Genomic DNA, 24,292 nt, shown 5'->3' on the forward strand with positions numbered 1-24,292 from the left:
TAGCCGATGCGTTCTTAGCTCCGGGTGTCGTCGATAAAAGCCTTGCGGCCAATTTTTGCCCGGAGATCGAACCTTAAGGCTAGGATCTTTGGCCTGGAAAATCGAAGACCGTTGGCGCACGATGACCACGGCAAGCGATCGTAGAAACCTGACCGGAAGAGAATAGCCGTTGGCTGGCAACCGCAACACATTATCCAGCCAACGCTTGCTCTTCTTGCGGGGTGAGATATTGCTGACTGGCAGCTTTATCAGCGAGGGAAGGCTTGCTATTGGCCCGCCGCCACAAGGTGGACGCCAGGATGCCTGTCGATCTCGACCGAGTTGCGTATGATGTGCGTGCAGGACGCTGATAGGCTGGAAACATTGTGGCTATGTTTAGTCCAGTATCCTGAGAGGCATCTCCACTTGAAACAGAACTATCCAGACCGTCAATGGACAACGGAGTTTTGAATACTGTATCGCAGAATATATTGACCTCCACATCACTTTATGTGTGCTAAAATGGTGGTATTCGAATTTCCTCTCTAGCTGGAGATGAGGTTCTCTAGAAACGAATCACCAGCGAGACCCAATGATGCCATCACAATCCTGAGGGTGAACTGCCGAATGGCATAGCATCTACACGCGAAGCTTGGTTACCGCGTCAATCACGATATCTAGAAAATGCTGACATTTGCCAACCCGCTGAATCGTGCTGACTGTCAGTGTGGTTCCAGACTCAATTAATTGCTGCGGTTTAGCAATCAGACAAGAACTTTACTGGTCTGTTGGTAGTGGTGAATTGGTAAATCATCATCAATCACTGGCCGAAAGATCGCGTTTGGAATCCTGCGATCTGAGCATAGTTTTTACGTATTCTGTTATCATGAGAACAAAATTATGATTCTTAAAATTCATACTGTAGCCGTTCAACAAATTTATGGACAAAAATACCTGAGCAATTCAATATAATCAGGCAATGAATGTTTTCACCGTTGAACACCGAGAGTATTTGCAATTCTGGGCTGAGCAGAAATCAACACCGTTGAGCATGATTAATTGCGTTGTCATGCTGATGAAAATGAACATATATTTTTTGACCATTAACCGCGCTTGAACGATCGTACAGAGGGGACAATCCCACCATCTGGCAATTTTCACCAGGGTAGTTGATTCAAGTTAAACGGGTTAATTCTGGTGAAACCCCGCACCCTGCGTTGATGTGAGCCCTTGATCACGTGGAATTCAGGGTCTACGTGATCCCCCCACGGAACACTAGTTTTCATTTTACCTTGTATGCACGTTCACGTGCGTCGCTTTCTCACGTGGCACTTAGCTTGATAAGGCTAGCTCTGTGATAGGCCAAGCACGGCTAGTATGAATTATAGCGCCTAGTGTTGATGCCATAGCACTGCACTACGTATTATATAATGCCGACAATAGTACAAAGATTGAATGTGATGAAGAAGGTATTGCCTTGTGGTCACTGCCAAAATTTCCAAGTCCAAGGTCAAGGTACACACTAGGTTGTTCAATTGTTCTAAATACTTATAACTTGGGTGGCGCTTTCATCTCTCAAGGCGCGCTAGGATATGACATGGGTACTACCTCGCGGGTGTTTCACCACATAGGGCATTTCATATCACCGGGATGGGGTTAGCTTAGATTGTTAATATTAGTTTTTTTTTTTGGGTGAAATCTATAATCTGTACAATTTTGCCCTCCGCTGTTTCATTTCCTTGACCTGTTGTATCTGCCGCCAAGTATCCGCAGCAAATTGGGCTTCTCTGTTGACGTACTTTGCTTGAGCTTCACTAGCTTGCCTCCGCGCATATCTAGCCGTGATACTCTGCACAATTATCGTAGTACGAAACATGAAGAAGACATCTCCCCATGGAAGATATGGTGTAGGGTCCCACCCACTAACCTCGGTATACCATCGCACACAATCTTTCCGGGTTGGCAATCCTAGCACCTGTACCTGTTCGGTTTGAAACAAATGGACATTCTGGCCTAGCCCATTCCAGAAATAAGGGTGCGTCAGATTGCATATGTCAGCTAATGGATGACCGAGTGTAGCCATTTCCCAGTCAAGAACTCCAATAATCTGGGGCTTAGACTTATGGAAAACCAAATTATCAATCTTAAAATCGCCGTGAATAATCACAGTTTGGTCTGGTGGCTGGTGTGTTCTTTTAGAAAAGAAATCAACCATCTCGCTGAGCAAGCTCCCCAACATATTTTTTGGTCTTAATATTCCTGACGTTGACGTAAGATGCTGAAAGAGATTGTAACAAGGCAATCTGCCTATCGTAGTATCTGCCTGGCTTTCCGAAGTACTGTAATACAGCCTTATTCGGGTCAAGTCGATGGATACATGCGAGCATTTTAACAGCAGCTTTCCACCTATAGCGAGCACCAGTATTAGCACATGCTAGAAAATAGAGCAAAACAGTGCCAGCGGATAAATAAACCGATGAATGAACGCACATTTTTGACCTTTCTGACACGCTCACTCCAGGCATAGTCGAGTCATAGAAAATACGGCCGTTCAGGTGCTCCATAATAAAAAACGGCGTCCCAAGCACTGTATTGTCGAGGCATATGCAATATGTTTTAGGAACGGGTACCTCGCTCTGTTTCAGAGCTTGAAATATTGCATATTTGCGTTCAATCTGATGCGAATTTCTAGAAAAAAGTTGCCCGGGAGGTTTCTTTCGCAGAACGTATCTTTTGCCATCCGCCGCAGTCAGCTGCTAAGTCGGGTTTGATTGTCCGGCGGTATACTGTAGTCATCTCATTAGCCATATAATTTGTACTGGTTCGTTGATTTCTCGAGTAATTTCTCTCACTTGCTCGACATATACTGGAGTCTGGATCTCCGGGACAGCCGATTGAAGATATTTTTCCAAGGAGGGAATGTCCAGCGGCTGGAGGACCTGACCAGCCATGACCCTGATCTAATATGATGAATATTTCCTGGTTGAAGAAAATAATGCTATTAATGGTGGATGACGCATTTTTGGGAGGTTGAATAGATATATAAGATGATAAACCACAGTGGATTCATTTATTGAATACTAATGGTATTTCTGGTATTTTTTAACCTCTCGTTTTAACCGACTTCGTCATCCTCACAGGATTGGTTCAGATGGAGTGAGGGTCAAAATTTTGCTTTGGGCCCACTCACTTGTCATTGTCCGTATTACAAACGACACCTTGTTTGTGCTAATCGTATTGCCCACTGCGGCGTAATTGGAAATATACTGGGTCCACGCCCTTCTTATCGAGTTTTTGGCATCAGGAACGAAATGGTTCTTTGCTTGAAAGAGCGCCATCGAGCAAATATCACAACGTATGCCATTGCCAAAACGGCAGTTTTTTTTTTTTTGTGAAGGTGAAGTCCATTATTTTAATCATCAAATGTCAAGAAAGAATGATGTGATAAAAGTATATGATAATAATTACATACAGTACGGAGTATTATACGGAGTTATAGAACCCACAAGGCAATATGACATATACGTCCATCTATAACGGTGGAGGACTTGAAGAAAAGAAGCCACTCGAGCACTTGGTATAAACTCTTTATAGGGTTCATAATGTATTCCCATTTAGTGCCAGGTCATCTGAATAGCCTTATGACCAAGCCTATGCTACGACAAAGCGTTCTTTTCGAATTGAGGGTAGTGTCAGTATGAAATGACGTGTATTATCCTGCCCTTGCTTAATCTGGCATAGCGGTTGAAATCAGCCACGTCACCTCGCGCTATCTCTAGAAAGAGAGGAGTTTCAGGACTATAAAAATGGTCATCTTGTCGCTCGATTTAGATGAACCCAGGCCCCTGATACAACCCATATTGTAGTGATAACTTCATATTAGAATGGACGGCTACATTCTCCATAGGAAGTCTTGTTCCATAGTAGTTTAACGCTTACTGATGTTCTTAGCCTTTACTGTCCAAACTAAGTTCGCAGCATTCCGACGACGATGACGTCGCCCGCTCGTGTAAACAGTGAGACGTAAAGGGAACAGGGGCGTATGCGAATGGCCAAAGAAAGGAAGACGATCTTCTTGTCAGGCTCCCAGCTTTTGCCCCAGTCTACACCTTGAGTTATTGGCGCCAAGTTGAGGTCACAAGTGTCCACCTCTGACGTCAATCTTCTGCACACAGTCTTAAGGGGGCTTCCTCTCCAGAATTACCTCCACTTCTAGTTGTTCGTTGCATACTGATCATGCGTTAATTTTAGTTGCGAGTTAATCATGGGATTAGAGATATGCCGATAGTTCAATTCAGATATAATACTCAGTGGTATACAACTAGCCAAGATTTGATCAACACAAGCGGACGTTGAGAACGAACAAGCCAAATATTATTTGACGCCATATGTTACCTACATAACTCAATCTCGATTGTATAGTTTCCAGAAGCAGCAATTACGTCCCAACGGACACGGCACCGCGTTCACTATCTATCAAACTGGCATGTGACATCCAATTCAAGCGTTGCGCCGCTCTCAGGCAGAAAGTTTCGTAAACTTGATCTGCAAATCGTGTGGAGGGCTGGTAGCGAATAGCCCTGAAGGACGTGGGTCATATTTCTCGTCCACTCTGTCAAGGTGATATCGTTCCACCAGTGTGGCAAGCTGACGCTTCATCTGCGCCAATGCTAATGCCCTTCCCACACAGCTCCTTACACCGTAAAAGAACGAAAACATGCAGACAGGTGATGGCGCGCCGCCTGTTGGATCTAGGCATAACAAACCATGCTTTTATCCAGCGATCAGGATTGAATTTATCTGCATCAGGTCCCCATAGATGCTGAGCGTAGTTGATTGCATGAGGACAGAGGCCAACGTAAGTACCACGAGGAATAATCTGACCATTGATAGTAGTTTCGCGCATCGCCTTGCGTAGCAGAAGTGAGAAGGCAGGATATAGACGTGTCGCTTCCATCACGACCGCATTAAGCAGGGGCAGCTTGTCATAGTCTTTCTCGTCTATTTTCCCATGTCTGTTCCTTGAGTCGGTCAGTTCCTGCCGTAACTTAACTTGTATATCATGATGTTTTGCAACACAATATATTGCCCATGCCAGGGTGCCACCAGTACTCTCATACCTGAACAAAATGGTCACCATACCTTAGCAGCCGCAACATCAATGAAGCAAAGGTGGGCTTACCCTGCTCCTAATATAACGACAATTTGGGCTATAGCCGCATCCTCACTGAACGAACCTGTCTCGACCAGATTTGTCAAGAAGTCCAAAACCTGCGGTTCGTTCTTTCCGAGCTGAGTTAATCTTTCCCTGATCACTGTGCGACAAACTTTAACAAGCGTCTCATGTGCGTTATCCAGTCGTCTAGCGACTTGGGACGGCAAAATATTGAGGAGCCATTGCGGCGCAATATTATAAAGAAGAAAAAGAAATTTCTTCTCGTTCGTGCTTGTAAACAGCATCTCATGCGCGTGAAAAACTTCTTTGTGGTTTCCTAGGATAGTTTCAAAGTCCACACCAAGAGAAATAATGCCGGTAACGTCAAGAGACACTTTGGCTATAGTTTCGGTAATATTCACCACTTCTGCGCATTCAGAACTTGAATCATGACTCTGTTCTTTGGTGCAGAGCTCTGCAATATGATTGAAAAGTTGCATAGATTTGGTGGACAGCATGCCTTTAAGCCTGTCGATATTCTGTTGATTAAATACGGGTAAATAAGTTTTGCGATGTTGCTTGTGCTCTTCCTGTTCTTGGGACACAATCCCATGACCCCAAAAGCGAAGAGTATAGCGTTTGAAACCAGTCGGCTTCACGTAATCGTATGCACGCACTGAAAGAACTTCAGCCAACGCCTGTGGACTGGTAGGGAAGATATAGGAGGTTCCGAATAGGCCGAAAACATGCATCAATCCCTGAGGGTATAGCCGTTCGTTGATCCACGTGGTGACTGGAGCTGCCAGAGGCTCATCAAAAATCTCAAACATGTGACCGTATAGCCAGTTGTTCGACTATATATACTGTATCAACCTTGTGCGCGAATGCTACGGCGAGAGATTAGAATTTTGGGAATTAGTACATACGTTGGGCCCGGGTAAGTTTTTCAAAGGGCTGTAGTTCCGTCTATACAGCGTCTTACCAGCAATAAAGATGACATTTATCATGATCCACGATGTTGCTATGCCACTGAAGAGGAGAAGCATTGAATTCGGGGGTAACTCGATGCGGCGTAATAGAAGACATATGCTAGCTGCCCAAAGGGAAGGCTTCAGAAGGACATATATTTCAGTGCCACGCATGGTGTTGATAGAAAATAGAGATTCCAACGGCGAGTTAGTCTAATGAACACGATACTTTGCAGCAGGGTCAATTTATACTGCTATCATGCAAAGCAATAAGGAAAGTTCGTCCATCGCACCCATCACTCGAAATACAACGCTTCCGACCATTCCCAAACAAGGCGAAAACGAATAACTTTATCTGTCTCGGCCAGGCATTCTGTTGCGCCGTCTTTAGAGTGGGTCAGAATTCTGGTTTTTAGTTTACAGTTGGGTAACTGCACAAAATTGGCAATTTCACGAAACCGATTGGATTTCATGCAGGATGTACGGCAAGCCAATGCGGCCACTCCGCAACAAATAATAATTTGCTTTAAGGTAACCGACCGCCTAATAATTTTTTACTATAACTAGTTTTTATATCTCTTTCAATACGCCATCTAAAAATCTATCAAAATTACTATAAATATTATTATATCTAAATAAACATATAGAGCAAATAAAAAAGCATCCGTTTCTATAAAGAATTAGGTTTTATTAACAGGAGAAATATCAGTAATATTCTCTGTTAGTATTTTGTATTACATTACATATTCTCGGTAATTAAAATAAATTACCAACAAATTTCTGCTGAATTTAGAGTTAATTTGGTAAGTCCCTATACCGCCTACTAACCAGCGCAAAACTAAAGACTGTATTATATTGTAATTGTGACGTAATATTTCATTTTTAAAAAACTATTTAATAGAGATTCTCTTATACATTATATATTACTTATAGGAATAGCTATTTATAAGACATTAAGTGATTTTATGTTTTTCTGCCTGGCAGAATTTATTGTTGCGGAGTGGCCGCAATGGCTTGCCGTAAGGATGTGCAGCCGAGTTACCGTATTACCAAGCGATTTCCCTTCAGTGTGGACCACCTCAATCACACCGCAGCGTCCAAAGGCCATCTGTTTCGCCAGCGATAGTAATGACCAAGCATAGATGCATGCACAGATCTTAATCCAGGAAACATGGCATAGTGGGCTGGTGGCGATCGTTGAAATTGGACAGCTCATTGGCTGTGCTACCCTTGATAATCAGTTTTCAGATCCTGCATTGATCTCTTTCTGGAAATGAATATGCAGAGGTCATCATAATTGATTCATACTGCATGCTGCTGTATTTCTTGTCCGTAGATAGGCAACAGACGGGTACCGGAGGTTAATGGAAACGAAACCAGGCGCCATTCATATAAGATGCAAGGGCCAGGCGGCACAGAGCAGGGGATGGCGATTGTCTGCTGGTTTCAACAAGAACCCGTCCATCTTGTTTAAGCAAGTGCTATCTTTTAAGGCTTCTTTGTCTAAACTTGTTATACAGAACTCCTCCAATCACAATGTCGCTACAATACAAGAGACTACTCGCATGCGTAGTAGACGAGCTTGCCGAAACAGACCCCTGCAGATTGTTTGCCCGAATACCACGAGCAGACGATCCTGAGGTGGGATTCCAAGATATTTCAGTGCAATCTCTTGCATACGCTGTCAATGTGATGTGTTGGTGGATTGAGCACACTGTGGGAGGGTCAAACACGAATGAGCCGCTGGCATACATTGGAAGCAACGATGTATGCTATTGTGTCTTCACGCTAGCATGCCACAAAGTTGGCTACACGGTAAGTGCATCGTAAAGTTCGGCTGATTTTCGCACAAATATTGATCCTTATATAGCCCTTTCTCCCGTCAACAAGGAATTCAGATAACGTACATGTACACCTGCTGCAGGAGATTGGGTGCAATAAGCTGCTATATAATGAATCAAAAGAAAGAATCGCCGCCAAGCTTAAGAATCAATGTCATGGTCTGAATATTTTCCTGGCTCCCAGTATTAAGGAAGTCCTCAGTCATAAAGCCGGCAATAGCACTTATGCCTACAGCCACTTGAACACTATCGCAGAAAAGAATATTGCATGTATTATTCACAGCTCCGGCAGCACCGGTAGGTTCAATATTTATAATTTTTTAATTACGTGAGGTTCGAGGTTGACGTGAGTTCCGACTGTTCCATAGGCATGCCGAAGCAGGTATTTCTTACGGCTTCTTCGCATGTCTGGACGCCCTCAGCGCGCTCGTATGGCCTGCAAATCGTCAACCAACTGTATTTTACAGATTTCAGAAGCCAGTACTGACTACCACACCTTTCTACCATATTATGGGATTCGTGGCATTCGTCTTCTCGATCTTCCATGGAACCCCTCTGGTGTATGGACCCGAACATCAACTGTCGCTGGGCTCATTGACATGTCTTATCCGAGAAAGTCAGCCGGCAGCCGTTGCTGTACCTCCATCTATTTTAGAGGAAATGAGTCAGTCAAAGAAAGCGCTTTCCTGTCTTCAAAAGCTCGACTGCGTCTATGTGGGTGGTGCACCGCTAGCCGACGGGATATGTACCCTCCTCCAAGAATATACACAGGTAATCACAATGTTCGGATCTAGCGAGCTGGGATGCGTGCCGGCTATGGTACCCGAAGATCTCGCGGATTGGAACTATTATGAGTGGAACCCATATGCAGGTGTCAGAATGGCTGCTGTAAGCGATGGGATGTACGAGCTTGTCATCGAGAAGGATCAGAAACTCGCAGGCCCTCAAGCCATATTTCACACATTTCCAGGGCTCGAGATCTACCAATCGAAGGATCTTTTCACACAGCACCCCAGAAAACCATGGCTATGGAAGTTCTGCTGTCGTCAGGACGACATAATAGTGCAGAGTAACGGTGAAAAGTTCAGTCCTGTGGTTATGGAGAATATCATTGGAGCCCATCCATATGTTGCAAACGCACTCGTGGTTGGCCAATCGAGGTTCCATGCGGGCTTACTAGTGGAACCCTCGATGGAGGCGCAAGGGACTGAGACTCTTGCATTAGTTAACACTATATGGCCTATGGTCCAAAGAGCCAATAACTCTGTCCCAGCGTACGGTCGCATACTAAAGGGGATGATTAGAACCGCCTCGCAAGGGAAAGCGTTCAGGAAGACCCCAAAGGGGACGGTTCAGAGGCAGGCCACAATTGATGACTATGCTACAGAAATTGACGAAATGTACGCAACTGATTCTGAGAAAAACATTGGACCAGACGCTCCCACGGTACTGGACCAAGACACCGTCACAAATTACGTGCGCCAAACGATCGTGGAGGCGCTGGGCCACTCAGATTTTCAAAACACACAAGACTTCTACGAGCTGGGATTTGACTCATTAATGTCACTCGGTATCTCTAGGTCATTGCAGAATGGCATAATCCGAGCACATCGGCAAGACCTACCAGCTGCTACTGTCGACCTCCAGGCGATATATGCTAACGCCACGGTGACTCGTTTGGCGGACTACATCCTGAATCTTGTCAAGGGGAATCCACTTACAGATACGGACCGGAGCAGTAAACTGGCAAATTTGGTCACTTGGTACACCTCCGGTTTAAGCTGTAGTAGGGTAGCAAGACGTCCGTCGCAAGGCCAGCCACTGAGGGCTGTTATTCTTACCGGATCGACCGGGTCCTTGGGGACATATCTACTCAAGGAGCTGCTTGATAGCCAATCCACCGAGAAAATATACTGCCTAAACAGATCAGAAGACGCTGAATCAAAGCAGAAGTCAAGCTTTAAGAGCAAGGGAATACACGTGAATGATCATCACTGGAACTCAAAACTGGAGTTTCTTCACGTCTCGATGCAGCAGGACCGTTTCGGGTTGAACGAATCAAAATACGACGAACTCCTAGGCTCGGCCAACGCCATCATTCACAACTCATGGAAAATAGATTTTAATCTGTCTGTTGAATCGTTTGAAGACGCTCACATTGGAGGCGTCCGTCGACTGGTCGACTTCTCTTTATCCGGCAATCACACGGCTGACATTCATTTTATCTCCTCTATCGGCACGGTTGGTAAGTGGACTGCAGGAAATAGTACAGGAGATACAACTATAATTCCAGAGCAGCCTGTGAAAGATTGCTCAGGGGTACTTCCGCACGGGTACTCAGAGTCCAAGTACGTGAGTGAGCAGGTCTGCTACGAGGCTTCCCGAGCAGCGGGGGTCAGGACGACGGTCTACCGCGTGGGGCAGATTGCCGGTCCTACAACGCAACAAGGACGGTGGAACCAGGATGAATGGTTTCCGGCAATGATCAAAACATCAATAACTATAGGCTGCGTGCCCGACACTCTTGGGTCGATGACAGTCGATTGGATCCCAATAGTAAGAAACCCCATGCTTATAGTTTATTGGCCCCGGTATTAATCTTTAAATGATGAATGTACAGGACCTTGTATCCGCAATTATAATGGATATTATTCATGTGCGCCAAGGACCTCGATCCAGTGACCCTTGTGCCGTTTACCACCTGCAGAATCCAACCAGTGTATCATGGGAGTCGCTCCTTCCACCTCTTGTACAAAACTACGAGGTACTGCCAGTTAGTTTAAGGGTTTGGATTACAAAACTTGAAGATATTCATACAGCCGCAGCTGGGAAATTACAGAATATCCCTGCTGTGAAGTTACTAGGTTTTTTTAAAGAACTGGAGCGCTCATCAGGAGCAAATATGCCGATCCTCGATGTGCAGAGGGCAATGGAGTCGAGTGCGGCTATGAAGGGCCTCAAGCCAATTTCTGCTTCTCTGATGGACAATTGGCTTAAGCAATGGAAATATTGACCTTCTTTATATTTAATTATATCCAAAATCGAGAATATATTTTACGTAAACATTCTTACGTGGTTGAATAAAGATGCAACTAATGAATACAGATAGCTAGGCATATCCACAAGTAGTCAAGAGCAGATATAAGATTGGAAATGCCTCTTCCCTAAGGCAATCCCAGCCGCTTAAATAGTGACCATAATTGGAAAGGATAATAGGTAGGATGTTTCCCAACTAAAATTATAAAGCTGGAGAAATAGCAATTGAATATCCGGACGGATCGTGAGAGTGGCCTGCTCCTACTTCCGTCTCTAATCCACCGTTACCCTAAGAAATTAATTCTCGCCACCTGTGGTCCAAAAAAATAATAGTGTGGTAGATTGGTTAGGAATTTTGTTAACCCACGTCATACTTCAATATCCGGGTGAATTGAGATCATTTTCCCGGCCCCCTTTCCTTGCCATAAAATCGATATTCAGACCAAGAATTAATTCCGCACAGGCAGAATTGGGATGGTGAAAGTATTGTAGACCTTGTCAGCTAGTATTGGGTGTACGAATCCTCGGGAGAGCCTAGCCGGGATGGCCAGTTCCAATAAATGTATTTCACAAGCGAGCGCCGCACACAAACGAGCGCCGCACCTCGGCTCCGATTCCACCTCCAGCCGAGATTTCGAGGCCTTTATCAACCACACAATTGCATTTCTATATAAAAACTAATTACTGAGCGGATTAGGACATGTAACTCTAGTATGTCCCCGAATATGGCAATTAGAACACTGCGGTGGAGCTCGTACGCGTGGCCCAACTGTAGAAAGCGCTAGAACTATAGAGACAGTATCCTGAGCTTCCTGGATCTCATTCTCACGCTGTAATCGTTCCTGATATCCCTGGACTGTATGGCGGGAATAAAGAGATATTGAAGCCAGCGAAGCCTTATTTTATCAGAAGTCCATCCATTAGGACTAACTTCAAAACGTGAGCCACGTGGGAGCTTTATATTTTCAAGCCATACCTCTATATGAACCTTGCCTTTGAAGATAATGCATGGTGGAAGCATCATGTAGAGTTGATGGATTCAATAGAAATAACCCATACGAGATCGAACGATGCTTCATCGAGCACCCCCTGCAAAAGTTCACGACTGAAGTCTACCGTTGCAAAACGAAGTCGGTCTCCCCAAGAGCTGAATGTGGTCTTGGCTTCTTTCACGTAGTCGACAAGCGGGTGAGTGTAAAGATAGGACATGAAATGGCCCTGAAGAGCAGGCAATGCGGCTTTGGTCGTCTATCCAATTTCAGCGTTAATTTCAAGGACACTAAGATGGGGAAACCAATGGCATATTTGGGATAAAATCACAGTGATCTGTTGTCGAGCCACGCGGAATAGTAATCCTTCGGCTTGCCACCTGAGCATACGATGAACAGAAACGTACCCGTATATTCCGGTAGTGCCCTGTATCAACAACGACAGTTGCTCTTCCACGGTAGACATCAAGCATACGTATTATAGATAGACATTCATTCGATTTACCAGTCCACGCCTGCTACCAATTCCTGAATTTAGGCATATTGTCCTGTTTATTTGGAAAACAGTGATTCACGGCATATATGTCAAGATACAGAGCCAAAAAATTACATAGCTACGTTTGCTATTCGCTCCCTACGAAAGTACTCGTCTTAGGACAAAGATGCGGGATCACAGTTAAATTTACCAGTAAGGCTGGTGACCCGTAGTACCAGCCGCTCCTCATTAGTGAGGTCACTGCGTTGTATATTAGCATAATCACAAGTCAATTTAACCTTGAAAAGCAAACAAACTAAGTGCCCGCATGGAAGACAGTCCGGCTGTATAGGTTTTTGTTAGCCTTTGTGGTCAAAGAAACGTAAATAAACCCAGGGTAGCGAGCGTACTTGTCCCAAATCACGACATCATTAGGGCCCCACCGGTGACGGTACTGCAGATTGTGATTATCTGTGATGAGCTTCAAGACTGGCCCCATCATCAGCACAAGGGTCTCGATAGGATGTTTCTTTTCGGCAAAGCCACTTGTTTCGGAAGGAGGGGGTTAGTTCCACGCACAGTAGGCTTTCATCAGCTCATGTTCGTACTCAGTAACTCCATCAATCTTTCCATTGGCGCGCATCGAAATCGGGCTGAAACCCCATAATGCTTTCCAACCAGTGACTGGATTTGTCACTACCAGTGGACTGTTCCATTTCAGACTTACATGCTGCATATGAGGGGGCTGGTAGCTATCCTTACTGTCTTGCTTCAAAGTTGCCACCAACATTCTCAGGATGGCCTCGGGCTCCCATCCAAAGCTTGATTCCTTTACCTGTGAGCGGCATAATATCCGGCTCGAGATGCGTAGCTTCAGTATATCGTGAGTTAGCGTTTTCCTCCCATATATGCCGACTGACGTACAGGACAATGAATCAGCCATTTTTTGCCATGGCTCAGACAGTCGGTCATAGGCTCCATAACAGGAGGCAACAATGGTATCGCCTCCGGTCTTTGGAATTTTTACTATTTTCATCCCGATGTAGTCGGACGGGATATTTCCGTATGACGTACTTTCTAGCGTTAGCCAACGAGATCCGAGGCCGGGAAAAACACGAGACCTACTCCGCGTGCCATCCTCGGCTGGCAAACTGCTTGTGCTTTGTATTCAGGTAATCATCGAATTTGTCGCGATTATGCTAGGTCCATAATGAGTTACTTTCAAGGCCTGAAAATAGGCCATGCGCTCGTACATACTTCAGAGGACACAACGTAAACTTCGGGGTCAGATAAGACCTGATCATCGCCAAGGCAGCGGTTTACCTCGGAGTGTATCGGGTTAATATGCAGCTTTCCTTCGTCTGGCTTACCTGTTAGTTCTCCCATTCTTTGAATGAGGCTTTTGAGCTCGTCTGTTTTTATCTCCTGATCGCGTAGGACAAACACACCCCGCTCAGATGCTGTATTTTGTCATTAGCGCCCGTGGTCGTATACCACTTCTCGCTGGTCTTCACTTGCCTGTAATTGCAGATCCTTGATCTTGCTGTCATCACCAATTATATCAGACAACTAAAAGCCTAGGTACTCTCTCCCTAGAGCACTCGTGGCATCAATATAAGGGTATATATCCAATGCGCCAGAGGTGAGCATGCGTGGATGAGCCATTTTGTGGTTGTTATCGCGCATAATTCGACTTATTATCTACCTTGCACGTAATAGCCTGCGTGCTCCGTAATGTACGCATAGACGCTTTAAATGTTGTCTATCACCATGTCCGTTCCGGGAGCGTGAGCCGTTACATCGGAAGCCTGCTTATTCTGAAAGAGATAGTATTTCCGGGAGCGGATGTGCTTTTGGGATCATACTTAGCGACAAAAACCAATAGTTGCACCTGAACTTCACTTACGTATCAAACACTTGTCTGCTAACATATAGCATAAAGAAGTAGTGGAAGCACTTTAACTTTTGGAGCTGTCGGGCAGCCAGTAAAAAGGTATGCCAGGATTAAACTACAATCGTCTTTGCTTCCCCCCCAACACCACCAACAAATGTTATTCGCTCGCCAAATTAGAGGCCGTTACATATTCGAATGCACTGTGCCTATTACACAGTATGATATAACTAGCCTTTATATAAATAGCTCTTGCAAATTAATGCCTTGGCATTAAGGTAACCCCGAACCTTTGAGTGGACGCGATGGTACAACATGCGTAGCCCCTCCTCGCTTTGTAGGGCCTGAGAGTGGCTTCGGTAAGTGCAAGGTTTCTCCACCTGCTGGAAGGAGAAGCGACCTGCTGTAAACAGGTGCAGTAAAGTTAAACCCAGTGCCAGTTTTTTATTATTGACACTCGAGGCTTTTCGACGGCGATCGCACACAATGACAAAGTCATCCCTACCTCAACAGCCTCAATAATCCGCTCCTGTTTATCACGCGCCCCATCCGTTTCCATCCTTCCAGTTTGCTGCACAAGCCATTCGACAGTAGTAAGTACACATGAATATGGAGTTTTAGAGTTTGGGGATGATTTGTTAAAGTACAAGTTTTCGAGAGTTTCACCTTGCAAATCCTTTTCTAGAGGAGACCAATGTCCAAGGAAGTCTGTGCCAGCAGAGAACCCTTGCCGCTTCTTCTGCACAGATCGATAAGTATCGCCGCTTCCAACTCAATATGGTCCTAGCCATTGGGAGCGTCCGATTGTTCCGCGACGGCACTACTGTCCTTCACCCATTCGGCTTCTTCACTGCTGCGTTAGAAGTTTTTTCCCTTCGCGATCATCTTTTAGTACACTCCGGGATATTGAAAACCTGCTCCTAATTGCTCGTTTTAGGGCATTCTATAATATTGGTGAGAGCATTTTCAGAATATCTTCCTGCAGTTTACTTACGATTATGAGGTTGTTCCCTCTGGGAATTGGGTCGGTTGTGCATGCGTATCGCTATAGAGCTCAATTTCCACCAGATGCAGCTGAATTCCCCATTTCACAAACTCTGATGACACACAGAGACGACGTAAAGTTTTCTGGGAATCTTACGTTCTGGATCGGCTTTCCTCGTCCACTCTCGGTCGACCATTTGCCATCAAGGATCACGCTATCAAGACAAACTCCCGTGTATCACGAACATCAAGGCGATAATACAAGTGTCTTCAACTGGCTTGTTGGACTTGGCAAGATGGTCCGATTGTGCGATATCGTAGAAATCCAGACCGCATGCAAGAATATATCCCTGTAATGACTAGACCGATAACTGTTTCCGAGGTAAATGTATGCTGTATGTCCGAACTATAATGGCGGCACTTCTCAAATCACAGGTGATATTGGCGGAGGTGTTGACAACACTCTGTTCACCTGGAACATGTACACTTTTTCAGCATTCTTATTCCCTGAATTATCTCTATACATGCTAACCCCTTCATTCACTCCCTATTCATTCCATTCCAATTTCATCATTCATTCCATGTCTACCCCTTCTGATTTAGTCCCTTCTGTTACTGCACCTATGTCAATCAGCTAGTTGAGGGCGGCCATGCCAGGCAGGACCACCGGGCAACGCGAACCCCTGAACAAGGAGCTGCCCGTTATTCACCCCGAGGCTCAATGAGCAAGGCCTGAGCGCTGGACCCGATCGGCCAAGCCATAAAAAAACCCGATATGTATGCCTCTTAACGTATCTGATTTCTGGCGCCCGAACAACTACTCAATCAGCATCCACCTGTGGTAGCTTGATCGTACGGTGTATTAATCGCAACGATCAACCATCTGCTACCACGCTACTATCCTACCAAGCAACTACGGCTACCACCTACAGGATCGAAAGGATATAAGGATACTCGTTACAATGTGATTAGGATAGTTCTTGTTTAATTCCTTGCGTTCAATAACATTGTCTTTGATAACTATCAAGTGTTACAACTGCCAGTAAGATTCGTCCATACCCTTCCATATTTCCGCCTCTTATCTCCGGACTTCATTCTTTATTCTTCGGATACCAACAAGTTCGGGGTGCTTTGAGCTTTTTTGCTCTCAAATCATAGCTAGCTGTAGGTAATGTAGACGGTAAATACCTGGTTAGCTCATTGGAATGATCACTGTTTGCGTCGCTCCACGGGCCTCGCTAACATGCAATAGCTGCAAGGTTCTTGCAGTACAATGGTAATGTAATTGCCTTCAAAGCCCTGTGAGTAGAATATTAAAAATCTAAATGGCTTGCTGACAGCGCAGATTTTCTGCACCTCCGGAGAAGAAATGGCAAATGGTAATCTTCTCTTTCGCTTAGTTGAGTCTCTCAAATCGTGAAATGCTTTAGGAGGTATGGTGAATAATTAAACTGAGAGAGCTCTTCAACTGCGGTGAAATATTTGAGTAACTAGAATGCATGTTACTTCCAGAAACATACATACTTCGACCAGCTAAAGTATGTAGTAACAGGAACCATTTTACCATTCATGTAGTACAAATGGAGCAAATAACATCCCCCAAAGAGAGCTAGCAGGGAATTTTCGATATTCTCGAGATCAGATGTAGTATATAGTATATATATCCTAATGACTCCATACTTCTCTCTAATCACTTGTTGAGAATATTAAAACGAATCCATACCTACTCCGGTACTTGAGTCATCCTTATTAGTCTATCTGTCTGACTTCCTAGGTATCATATTCGTGAAGCCTTCAAACCATACCCTCGATAACAATGTATCTTTCAACAAAAAGAACCTTCTACGTCATTCTGGCTATATCGGCTGTTATACCAGTGGTTTCTACCATGGAGACTGACACTCAGAGCACCGATTTGGCCCACGGAGTGTTTTATGGCGGCTGCTATACTATCACCAACCAGGCGGGAGAAAAACTAGGCCATATGAAGAACAGCCCTTGGGCCTACCTGGAGTTCGGAGAGCGCGCAACTACCTTCAGAATATGTGATAATCTAGGTGATTGCACCATTGAGCATAAAGAGGATCAGCAACTCCGGGATAGAGCTCGATTCTGGCTGTTTGACACGGAAGGAAACGATTATGAGAAAGACGGGAGCTTTATTGCGGCCAACTCTGCACCTTTTGGGTCCAACCTCGCTATGTACCCTGCAGCTGGTGCATATAAATACTACGTCAATTTTTGGGCCGAAAACATCAACAAGGACCCGAACCTCGGGCCGTCTCCTGTGAAGTTGCATATCGACAACCTAAGAGATCAGAAAGGAACAAAAACCCAAACAAACAAACAGTTTACTGTTTCTCAGACGGACGACACCGTTATTGTCACCTTTGATGAGGTTAAATGCCCTCGCCAGTTTATCGATGAACTATAATCAAGCACCGTATTCTTTTATTCCTTAACTTTCGGTAAGGCGTTCATATTGTACTATTCTAGCCCTGTGGCTACTGTTCCGCTTATTGTCTCGATCTTTGCTTTTGGATTGATGTTTTGTAACGAAGGTATCCTCGGGTTGTTCTACTTATGGTGGACTCTACCTATTACTATTCATTAGCTATACTTAATCAAATCAAATTTTCTCAAAGATGTCATAGGCCACTATCCGGTTGACGAATTGCTAGATAAAACTCCCCCCAAAGGCCGGGAATCTTGGACCCTCCTGTGGAAGGAAGAAGTATTGGATTTAACAATTTTTCTTATGGTGCGCTCTGACGGGGCGCATGATACCTGCGGCTTAACATTCTCTTCGATACGACATCACTTCACTAGCACAACGAGCCTACTTCCAAGATGTGCTCCGCATCCACGGAATTAGAGGTGGAGTGGCAAACGCAATCGACCGTAAGTTTGCTCCCTGTACATAATAGAGCGCGTGCTTATACCTTTGTAGCCAAAGCGTACGAAGCGACGCGCAGCCAAGCACTTGACCATCAGAATCCCGATACCTTCCTGAAATAGCAGTCGAGATTCAAACGAGTTGATATACAGTCTTGTTCTTAGAATGTTGAGCCGGATTATGATTGCCTAGACATGGAAGAGAGTATGTCTCATCATCGGGACCCTAATGTTCCCCAAAATCTTGATGCTGCCGCGATCGCCGAAGTCGAAAATATGGAGGAAATGAAAGCAATATACCAGTAAATCAACGAACTCACTTAGCGAATATCATCCAAGCTCTGTCAAAATCAAGATCTCGTGAGTGAAAGAGCAAAACTATACGAGAGCCGCCAAGATACGTCGTCACAAAAAAGGAGAGTTCATCAAGAACTGGTGGAGATCTTGCTACGATGAGTACATTACCGGGAGTGATTTCGAGGAAAGGGACCCAACATGTTTGTTAAGGCTAGGCAGCCCCTTGGTACTTAATGTTTCTGGATGCTTGAGGCTGAACCTAACGTATAATTATTACGGATACATATAACGAGATGTATCTGATACGATGTACTTTAGTTCGGCTTTTTGGCTTCAAAGAGGGGAGACGCAGTAATTAGCGACATTATGTTATTAAGAGCCTAGTCATTTGATGACATACTGTCTAAGGTTGCCGCGAACTGGCCCCAATTCCATACTTTTCATCTGTGCACCCATAGTATGAATTCTGGTGGACTATAGCCACCTGTGCCACCATTCTAGCTGTTGCTTACCTATGCACAGTGTACTCTCACCCTTTTTCTATTTTATTTAATCTTTATAACAGACAGAGCATTGGTTCTACATACCTTAGATATAGATGTTATAAAGTACTTAAGTAAATATCATGGCCTGCATCAGCAGAGATTACTCCGTTAAGCTCTACGACTACTTAAGTATGTGTCCCACGCCTAGTCTGGTAGGGTGGGAAAGGTAAGCCTTAAATTTCCGTTTCTTTAAGGATAAATATGGAAAATCATCCTATCGTTACATATACCTGGCTCATAAAATGATCCCTGAAACGGGGTTTGTACCAGTATCCCTCAAAGGCAAAACGCGGCAGTCCCCTTCCTACAGAGGGTCAGTACAGGCAACCTGTGAAGGGAATATGGTAGAATATGGACAGACCTTCTCTCTCGGCTTTCCATGAACCTCCCTTTTGGTTATTTCCTTCCAGAGATTTGCCAAAGCCACCCCCAGCACTAGCAGCCCCGGCTACGTCCACGTCTGCATCGGTTTGCATATTACTCCCTTGTTGGGACTGCAGCAATATTTCATATTCAGGGGTGGTCCATACTTGCGTGACAACCCAGAGCCCACTATCGCCTGTGGACTTTAGTCCCAGGCGCCCTGGAACGTTGGACCCCACCCAGTCATCGATTATACCATCACAGATCGAGCTGTCAATATGGTGTCGTGTTTTCTCTGGGATGTTAAGGACCGCCTTTCCTGTGACCTCCACGTCCGCTTTCGCGTTAGCGGACAGTTTGAATGGTAAACCGCCGGCGGGAATCGAAAGACCCGCAGATAAACGGACACGGGGGTTAGTTTTCGTCTCCGTCTCAATCGGTTCAGACTTTTGTGTATGGGTTGAATGAAATTCGAGGTTAGCACGGGGAGGTTTCAGATTCCATTTTTGCCAAGAATCCTGGTCACTCTCCATAAGATTAATGATACGATTCCACTCCCCATTGGCATCGAAATATCCACAGACTCCTGGGTGCATTATGGAGTATTCTTGAGGGTTATAGAGGGCTTTCCCTGGGAGCCTCTGGCTCATGAGAGCTGCATATTCTATATTCATGGCTCAGACATTGTGGTCGAATTATAGTGAAGAGGATAACTGATAAACTGCAGAGTGCTTTATCCAGGAACAGTATGACTAGTCCAGGCTTTTGGACACGAAACAATGCACAGAGAAATGCACCAGCCAATGTAACATGAGTTATATTCCCGTAGTGCGGAGTGGGATCTTGCTTAGGTATAATGGAAAGGTCTAACCACAATGTCGATCAGTGTGTGCCCCTTACCGATAATTGCCTACACCGTATATGGTTTGCGTCATAGGTGAGCGTATTGTCTGGTGGGACTCTCTAAGCTCGTGCATACGATGAGCCAGCTGAAGGCGCAGATAGGCTGTCCTGGAATCGAACTGGGCCAACTAGCAATACAGTGCATGCTTTGGCGCTATATTAGATGAGATCTCCGTGGAGACATGACAAATGCCTGAGGTGTACACAGGCCACGCGACCTTTCAATATTATACCCGGCTGACCTGCAACCACATGCCTGAGTTAGTGCGACCAACCAGTGGGTCAGCTGGGCTGGTTGTTGTTTAATTGCTTTGCTGCTTTCTTTGTTTTGAATGACTGAGATGGAGCTCCATTGTCAAATACATGGCATTCGTTTGACCAACTCAGTGTGTTGTGGTTGGCACAGAGATCGCACAAATGGTCTTCACCGCGGAGGTTGAGTTGGTTGAGCCAGCTGGCGGAAGCTCGATTCATCGGTGCCTCAGATATACGCATATCGTAGAACTAAGTACAGGTTATGGAGTATGATTCGAGCTACACTTCAGGCCGTACGGCTCATCACAGAAATACTCAGGCAGGACGCAGACCGGATGCCGATCAGTATTGTTATGAATCTTCATTCAGCGATCACGACGAACGACCACGAAATGGTTGCCATGGATTCCATTTATTGGTTTAATTAAACTATTTATGATGAGCTTACATTGTTCATTTTGCGGACGGAGTAGTCGTTATATTGGTATTGGAAAGTATACGTTAGTATGAATTGCGGGTTGCCACAATTCAAGGACACATTCATTGGCAGAATGGCAAATTCTATGATATACAAACATTATATATCCCTGTAAAACCCAAAGCCTTTCAAGTGGCAAGATAATGGTACACGGTGGCGAAATATTCCATAATCAACCTGCTTGCGTTTGTCCTGTGTAGAACAATCGGTCGATCTCGCGTTGTTACCCGTGCAACCACCATACCGTTTATTATATAAGCATCACCCCCAGTCTCCCGGTGCGTCGATAATGGGGGACATTCCTTACCACTAGTAGGTGGAGGAGCAAAGGGAAGAAGTGGCCGCTTGAGGGTAGTGCTCAAGAACATGATTCCCCTGACCGGGGCGTAATAAACTGTCTCCCACATGCATATCGAGAGTGCTCCGGAGAGTTTTCTTTTCCGTTATATTTCCGTATCGTGGCTGTAACTACAACAGTACATGTACTGATAGCCCTCAGACCTTAGCAACGTGTGGGGGTTGCAATAGGTTGCAGGGTGAATTCCTAGGGGCAGTTGCTTTCCACGGAGGCCACCGGTTATCAGTTTCTGTTGTGGGTATGAAAATAGAGTTTCAGCTCCCGTCAGAGCTGCCAGCCACGCAGTACAAGCTTTGAAGGACCACGGACCGTCCTCCATGACGTTTGGACTTGCGTTTCAGAAAGCTGCGTTAATTGGTCGGGATAAACAACGGCGGATATGTGCTGACCATTTCACCCACAAAATGTTTGTTGTTCCCGACGCAATGGCTCTTGGTAACGATCTAGGGTCTAGGCTCGGTCCGGCATCACACTAAGATAATAGGCGGTCGGTGAACTCCCGCGCTGGGGAGCACATGTTCTTCACTGACCTAATGGATTAGAGACACATCCTCTCTATAGTCCAGTTCATTCGGTTGAAGGGACAATTCCTATGTGATGCGCTCTGAAGTAATAAATTTACGAATGTCGCCTTCGATGGACCAGAACGGACATGTTGCCCGTGGAGATACCAGCCTCGTCAAGCTAACTTTGCGTGCGAGGTAGAAGGACCCAGGCTATTCAGTGCGTTGGTGCGTGCATACCTCGGAAAGCAATGAGCCACGGTAGGTATGGATTATGTTAATTAATAAACTCTGGTAGGTGATATCGACTAGATTCTAGACATGGTGGTGCAATATGTCAGCATATTGTCCTCTGAGCTTAATGAGAGCTGCTGGTGGAAAAGTATGGATGCACTTTCGCTATCTGACATCAGATACCTGACTATAAGAAAGAAGACAGATTCTTGCATGTCCAAAGGTTCAGAAGACTTTCGTCTTCGCAATTAACTACCGAGCACAAAATACTATATCGAACAACTTGACCAATATGGCTACTGCTTTCCAAGCCCACGTTCACCAAATATTCGACAGCTCCCCTGTTTCGCTCATGGAGCAAAATGGGTTCAAGGTGCCTCTGGAACTGCCTTTGGAACTGCCGGAAACAAAGGCCTCCCGTCTACCCCTTCCCGGAGACAGTCGTGGGTGTCAAACACTGAAAAGTCTTCTATTTTGCTGATATTGTACACTCTCTGTCGGGCCAGGGTAGTAGGGAAATCGCGTCCTCCAAGGTTGTCGCTGCCGATTATCCAGCGTTTGTAGAATGGATCAGCTCTGAGAGAATGAGAAAGCTTCCTCCTGAAGGAAGCAATTACGATAAGGCCTTGTATTGGGCACGTTTGCTGGCGGAGCATCTCCATTCATTTGACTTGGCGATTGAGCGGTTCGCCGGTGACAGCCATATGGCTGTTCAGTTGGCCTATGTGCATTGTGCAAGCCTCCTAGTGGTACGTGTATTCTTGAGGAGATAAGAGAGCTGCCCCAACATGGTGCGATACTAATATGCGCGTTATCCAGCTGGGAGAGGAGAATTCGTGCGCTCTCATGGACCTTTTCGGTTCTTCTATCGAATTTCCATGAATATTGAGCAACTACTTGACCACAAGGAGTTGTTCATTGTCTCTCAAAACGTCAAAGACCTGCTGGTTCTCGCTTTGGCAGACCTCGTGACTATCATTGTCGGAGTTTCGTCTCATTTCTACAAAGACTTGGAGAAGCACACTCCATATCGGTAGTCGAAATCTATAGCACTTTTGCAGAATTAATTGAGAGCTTACGCCCCCGCTGTGAGGTTGCTTCTGTACTAATGTGGGAATATCAATTGTGGAACGAGAACTTCGATCGTGGGAAAGGTAAATTGTTTTCCAGCCTGTGCCTCCAGGAAGCCGCCTCATAGATACTAACAACGAATGCGTTAGTTGATGTGAAAACCCTTAGGCGCTGGCTTGCACCAGAAGACGGAGCACTAGCCAACATTGTTAACACTACCATGCAACTTGCACAGGAACGGGAAGAGTCGACTTGCCTATGGTTAGGGGACTCTATCAGTCAGTTTCTGAAAGGTGAACAAAGAACACTCGCCTTTATTGGTAAACCAGGCTCTGCAAAGTCCATCCTGGTGAGTGTGATTAACGACCATTTGCGACAACCCTTTGGAGGAGTCCGGTACAGGTCTATTTTTGTGCCTATTAGTGGGTAATCCTTAGTCATCAACCTTCCGTGGATATACTAACAGAAATCGCCAGATGGACGGATTCCTGCCACTACCCACGCGTGGGCGGTCGCGAAATACATTCTTATTCAGCTTTTCACGGCGAACGTCGGAAACGTGCCGCTGTACCAGATCGTCCTGGACGCATATGAGCGATGCAGCAAGACGAGAGATATCGGAACTTATGAGAACATCCTTTTTAAAGCAATAGAGAATGCATTCCAAGTGAGCTTTGTGGCAGTCAGGGAACCAATTTTGGTTGTGGATGGATTAGATTAAGCAATGTGTGGACAGAAGTCTCTTCTCACGCGGCTCACAAATGCCACTGCTAAGGTTCCAAACCTTAAAACGATCATGCTTGCAGCCGAAGAAGACGCCGCGACTATGGTGGATACCGCAGTGCGTATAACCCCTGAGCTAGTTTTGGACGACGTCGCTGCTGCCAGTCAGCGGGTGTTACAGAATAGCCGGTCGTTCAGCCAGACCACTGAGACTCAGCGCGATGGCTTGTTTCTTTGGGCCAAGCTTGCGGCAAAGGAGATCCGTGACGATAACCCATCAAATGCACAGGCCTTGACAAAGGTTATCGACAGGCTGGAGAAAGATAATACCTCTGTTGCGGACATGGTT

The 24,292-nt window shown here is 45.4% G+C and overlaps 6 protein-coding genes across 6 annotated transcripts; 3 read left to right on the plus strand and 3 right to left on the minus strand.

Annotated features, from left to right (window-relative positions):
- Positions 1-1,678: 1,678 nt before the first annotated feature.
- On the minus strand, positions 1,679-2,930 carry BDV59DRAFT_196618 (phosphotransferase family protein; the record flags this gene model as incomplete). The annotated part of the gene is made up of 5 exons (XM_073692741.1): positions 1,679-1,732; positions 1,775-2,154; positions 2,192-2,385; positions 2,470-2,735; positions 2,832-2,930. 5 exons carry the CDS (start codon positions 2,928-2,930, stop codon positions 1,679-1,681), a joined length of 993 nt encoding a protein of 330 aa, XP_073543041.1.
- A 1,567-nt stretch (positions 2,931-4,497) lies between these two features.
- On the minus strand, positions 4,498-6,141 carry BDV59DRAFT_211248 (cytochrome P450; the record flags this gene model as incomplete). The annotated part of the gene is made up of 4 exons (XM_073695760.1): positions 4,498-4,669; positions 4,746-5,099; positions 5,162-5,988; positions 6,061-6,141. The coding sequence occupies 4 exons, from the start codon at positions 6,139-6,141 to the stop codon at positions 4,498-4,500; spliced, it is 1,434 nt and encodes a 477-aa protein (XP_073543042.1).
- Positions 6,142-7,638: 1,497 nt separating this feature from the next.
- Positions 7,639-10,956, plus strand: BDV59DRAFT_196620 (acetyl-CoA synthetase-like protein; the record flags this gene model as incomplete). The annotated part of the gene is made up of 5 exons (XM_073692742.1): positions 7,639-7,917; positions 7,973-8,240; positions 8,326-8,559; positions 8,599-10,499; positions 10,564-10,956. The coding sequence occupies 5 exons, from the start codon at positions 7,639-7,641 to the stop codon at positions 10,954-10,956; spliced, it is 3,075 nt and encodes a 1,024-aa protein (XP_073543043.1).
- A 1,663-nt stretch (positions 10,957-12,619) lies between these two features.
- Positions 12,620-14,108, minus strand: BDV59DRAFT_211249 (TauD/TfdA dioxygenase family protein; the record flags this gene model as incomplete). Its single annotated transcript, XM_073695761.1, has 10 exons — positions 12,620-12,704; positions 12,761-12,787; positions 12,854-12,932; positions 13,023-13,150; positions 13,206-13,314; positions 13,368-13,516; positions 13,569-13,642; positions 13,701-13,903; positions 13,958-13,986; positions 14,029-14,108. 10 exons carry the CDS (start codon positions 14,106-14,108, stop codon positions 12,620-12,622), a joined length of 963 nt encoding a protein of 320 aa, XP_073543044.1.
- A 3,098-nt stretch (positions 14,109-17,206) lies between these two features.
- On the plus strand, positions 17,207-17,752 carry BDV59DRAFT_206267 (uncharacterized protein; the record flags this gene model as incomplete). The annotated part of the gene is made up of 1 exon (XM_073694770.1): positions 17,207-17,752. One exon carries the CDS (start codon positions 17,207-17,209, stop codon positions 17,750-17,752), a length of 546 nt encoding a protein of 181 aa, XP_073543045.1.
- A 4,949-nt stretch (positions 17,753-22,701) lies between these two features.
- On the plus strand, positions 22,702-23,061 carry BDV59DRAFT_188906 (uncharacterized protein). Its single transcript, XM_073691526.1, has one exon. It carries the CDS (start codon positions 22,734-22,736, stop codon positions 22,920-22,922), a length of 189 nt encoding a protein of 62 aa, XP_073543046.1. The 5' UTR covers positions 22,702-22,733; the 3' UTR covers positions 22,923-23,061.
- The last annotated feature ends 1,231 nt before the right edge of the window (positions 23,062-24,292 follow it).

The sequence above is a fragment of the Aspergillus ambiguus genome (genome assembly GCF_047715705.1).
Source record: "Aspergillus ambiguus strain CBS 117.58 unplaced genomic scaffold BDV59scaffold_59, whole genome shotgun sequence".
Lineage (NCBI taxonomy): Eukaryota > Fungi > Ascomycota > Eurotiomycetes > Eurotiales > Aspergillaceae > Aspergillus > Aspergillus ambiguus.

Bases quoted from the DNA above. Each gene is read 5' to 3' on its own strand.
- BDV59DRAFT_188906 (XM_073691526.1), top strand. From the start codon at position 22,734: ATGAGAAAGCTTCCTCCTGAAGGAAGCAATTACGATAAGGCCTTGTAT.